Genomic DNA, 4,153 nt, shown 5'->3' with positions numbered 1-4,153 from the left:
CAATTTATACTTTTAATAAATTAAATTTAAACTTAAAAAATATATCGATTATTAATGAGTCGAGTCGTGAAGTTTTGTTATTCGAAAAAATGCATCAATTAGCATTGAATCTCTCTCTAATTTACCAAATTTAATAAATACCGAAAATACCCCTAAATTAGCAGTTATAGATAGTGATGGCGGTGTGCGTGGTAAGGTGAGGAAGAAAGAGGGTGCCGGTTCGCCACTTTCACCTAATCATATATACAATTATGTTTAATTTGGTCACTTCAGTTCATGTCTTTTACATGATTGGTTATTGATGATTTGGCATATTAAGAATTTTCCAGAACAAATTTCACTTTCTTTTGCTACTACTCATATGTCCATATCTTCCCTAACATCATTATCTTACCTACTCCATCTCTACTATCTATTCTTTCTTGCTTCTCTACTTGAAATTCATAAAGCTCTTCACGTTGGTTATCCTATTTAATATGTCCAATTGAAGTGCATATGTGTCTAATTTACTACTTAAGCTTGTTCACTATAACTAAAAAAAAGGAAAACCGTGTGAAAAAGTCGGCGGAAAATAATTAATTGAAGAAAAATGTTGAAAAATCACTATCTTCTATAATAAAATTTAATTTTAATATATTAATTATAAAATATTTTATACAATTATTTAATTATATAAAATTTAATATTTTTATTAATAAAAAATAATAAATTTTATTAATCATATGCTTAAAAATAAGGAGTCTTTTTCACATGTCATATGTATGTAGTTCGATTTTGGAATATTCAATGTACCTATCTACTTGTACTTGGATGATAAGATCATATGACACATTTTTTTGGTCTGGTGACAACTGCCAACTAAATCTGAGTCACTACTACCTCGCTAGCCTTAAATAATGCCAAGTGCTTTAATATGCCAAGTGCTTTATACCAGAAAATTAAAGTAATAACATTATTCGAACATGAAATTGATAGTTGAGAACGTTAAATAATTTAATTAATTTAATTAAATTTTTATCTAAAAATTTTTAGCTATCAATTTTACGTAAAGTCAATAACACTTGAATTTACATTTTATTCGAAACACTTCAGCCAATCAAATTTTTAAAATAAACCCTCGTAAAATTAATAGCTAAGAGCATTAAATAATTTAATTAATTTAACTAAATTTTCATTTAACAATTCTTAATTATCAATTTTACGTAAAGTTAATTACACTTAAATTTACACCTTTATTCAAAACACCCCAACCAATCAAATTTCTAAAATAAACTTTTAAATTTATTCTTTTAAAAAATCAACTGCACATGAATTTACATCTTATTCGAAACACCCCAACCAATCAAATTTCTAAAATAAACCCTCAAATTTGCTATTTGATCTTCATCATTTCTCATTAAACTTCCATCCAAATGAAGCAATTTAATTTACATTAATTAACTGATTATGAACAAAACAATTGATTACGTGAATTTGTTTAATCATTGTTATTATTATTATATAATAAAACGTAATGAAAACTAGACAAGAGGGTTTATTAATTTACATCATCTCAAACTCTCCCCATCAAAAGAATCCACAGGTCCGAATTCTAGAAATTTCTGTAATTACTCATTTTAAATGTATTCACTTAAAAGATTTTCAAATTATCATAGGCAAATGATAAATTACTAAATCTTTTAATAAATACACATAAAAATAAGTGATGATCAAGATATTATTATATCAGTTAAGGGTTTTCCAGCTGGCAACTGTGGGGACCACGTTCTGAATCTGTGGTGGTTGAGTCATGATGACACGTGAGCAAGATCTTGCCACCTCACCAACCAAGGGAATGACAGGGAGGCACTCGCAGTTGCAAATCTCAACCATGAAACCATCAGGGTCATGGAAGAATAACTGATCCACTTGGATTCCTCCTTCTTCAACTCTTGCTCTCACATGATTTATGTCCATCTCTTTCAGCTTTTTTTCCACTGCCTCCATGCACTCACACTGCCAACAAAATATCAAATAAAAATTATAAATATTTTTTTTATTTTTTTGTAGTATTTTAATTTTAAAAAATTAAAGACTAATTTATTATAAATTTAAAATTTATATTTAGACAAACAATAAATTATAATAGTTTTGTTATTCTTCGGAAAGTAAAAAAAAAAGAAACAATTATATAAAAAAGAGATGAAACCTTTTTTAATCAAAAATCAAATATAAAATTTATGTAGTTAATTTATTTTATTTTTTTGGTTAATTCTAAAAAAACAAAACAATTGACTGCTGAGCAGTATGATATAGAAAAGTTTTAAGTACGATTCTGGAAAAAAGGGAAAGAAATTGATAATTAAAAACGATTAAATAATAATCATCTGTTATTAATTTTACACTTTCACGAAGATAATTACAATTAAATTCTTATCTTTTATAATTGTTATCATTATTATTAATTGAAAAGTTTAGATAGATTGTTTGACTTGGTCAATGCACATGTTTTTAGAGGATAAACTTTCATAATCTATGATCTAGACACACTCATTAATTTGGTTAGATATATGCATCGCTCTATATGGTTAACAATGGAGCTAGGGTGAGGGTGGTGTCAATTATTATTTCTATAATTGCAAGTAGCTAGAAGTTTCTATGTTCAATTATGTATATCCCTTTGTGTCGTCAATCATATCATGATGACGAAAACAAAACAAGTGTTTGTTTGCCTCATCCACTTACAAGACACGTACAAGTAATCAGTTTCAAAATTGCTTGAAAAATCATGAATTTATTGCTTCTGAACATTTTCTCAACAGCCACGAAAGTGACATGAAAAATAATTAAAGAACAATGTTAGAAGCCAGTAATTTTTATGATTATTAATTATCAACTAACTATCAATAATGATTTGATAATGTAAAATTAGTGTAAAATTTTATCTAATAATTTATCTTTCTCTATTGATTACGTACTGACCAAAATTCAATAAAACTACTCATCTTAAACTTTTTCATAATTAAAATAATTAATACTAAATAAACAACACGGTATTCTTTGTACGCATTATTGATCCATATCTCTTAAAATATCCTATCATTTTTAAGGAAATTACATTAATATCATGTTTTTCTTTTTTAATTTATTAAAATAAAAAATTTAATTTTAATACATAATTTTGTATATATATCAATATAACTGTATCACCGTATAAAATGGCAGAACAATTCCGGTAAGTTAGAAACTCGATCAAAAAAGTGAGAGTAAAAAAATTAATTTGAAATTAGATTAATTATATATTACCTGAAAAGATATGTGATTATCCTTTGGATTAATCTCTTTCTTCTTGGGTAATTTCTCAGGATCCTCTGCTTGTAGCAAATGAATTCCGATCCCAAATCCAAATAACCTATTATTCAAAATTAATCACCATATACAAAAATCAAATAATAATAATAATAGAAAATGTTTTAATTACTACCATGCTCCATCAAAATCAAAAGATCCAGGCCTCCTTATTGGGAAGAAGCCAAGAACATTCTGGTAGAAATCCATGGATTGTTCCACTGATCTGCACACTAATGAGATGTGGTTAAGAGACTTTAGCTGCAAAGGATTTCCCATGCTTTCCTTCATTTTCTTCTAAGAGAATTGAATAATAATGTTATTCCTAAGGATCAAAAGCCAAACACAAGCTTGTGAATTATTGAAGAAAAATTGAAGAAGAGAAGAGAAAAAAAATGCATGAAAGTGAATGATTCACGGAAGTAAAGTGACAGGGTGTTGGTGCTCTATATAGAACTTGAGATTGCACCAATCAGTGCCACGTGTCCGTATACTTAAAATGTACGTGTCAGATACGTATTTTGTTTTTGTCACATCAGCTCCACGTTGCTGATTAGGATCATATGATACTGTTTAGGTAGGGTGGGCCACGTCAACTTCCATCTATATTTATTTATTTTTTTATGAATAATGATGTATCTACCAACAAATATTTCAATTATTATAAAATTTCTAAGTCAGACAGATTTCCTTCTCAATACTTTTAATAAAATTCTTATTGTGTATTTTATATAAATAATTTTCTTTAACAAATATTATTATAAAATAATTAAATTTAAAATTATTATTTAAAATAAATTAATATTTTTTACAGAAAAATAAATTC

General features: G+C 26.8%; 1 protein-coding gene across 1 annotated transcript; it reads right to left on the bottom strand.

Moving 5' to 3' along the window:
• Nucleotides 1-1,463: 1,463 nt before the first annotated feature.
• Nucleotides 1,464-3,751, bottom strand: LOC107463821 (glyoxylase I 4). The gene is made up of 3 exons (XM_016082702.3): nucleotides 3,464-3,751; nucleotides 3,286-3,391; nucleotides 1,464-1,995 (listed from the first exon to the last, which is right to left on the bottom strand). Exons 1-3 carry the CDS (start codon nucleotides 3,616-3,618, stop codon nucleotides 1,726-1,728), a joined length of 531 nt encoding a protein of 176 aa, XP_015938188.1. The 5' UTR covers nucleotides 3,619-3,751; the 3' UTR covers nucleotides 1,464-1,725.
• Nucleotides 3,752-4,153: the final 402 nt, after the last annotated feature.

Source organism: Arachis duranensis, chromosome 9, assembly GCF_000817695.3.
Source record: "Arachis duranensis cultivar V14167 chromosome 9, aradu.V14167.gnm2.J7QH, whole genome shotgun sequence".
Taxonomy (NCBI): Eukaryota; Viridiplantae; Streptophyta; class Magnoliopsida; order Fabales; family Fabaceae; genus Arachis; species Arachis duranensis.
Note: the sequence above shows the minus strand (reverse complement) of the source record. Positions and strands in the feature narration are given on the sequence as shown.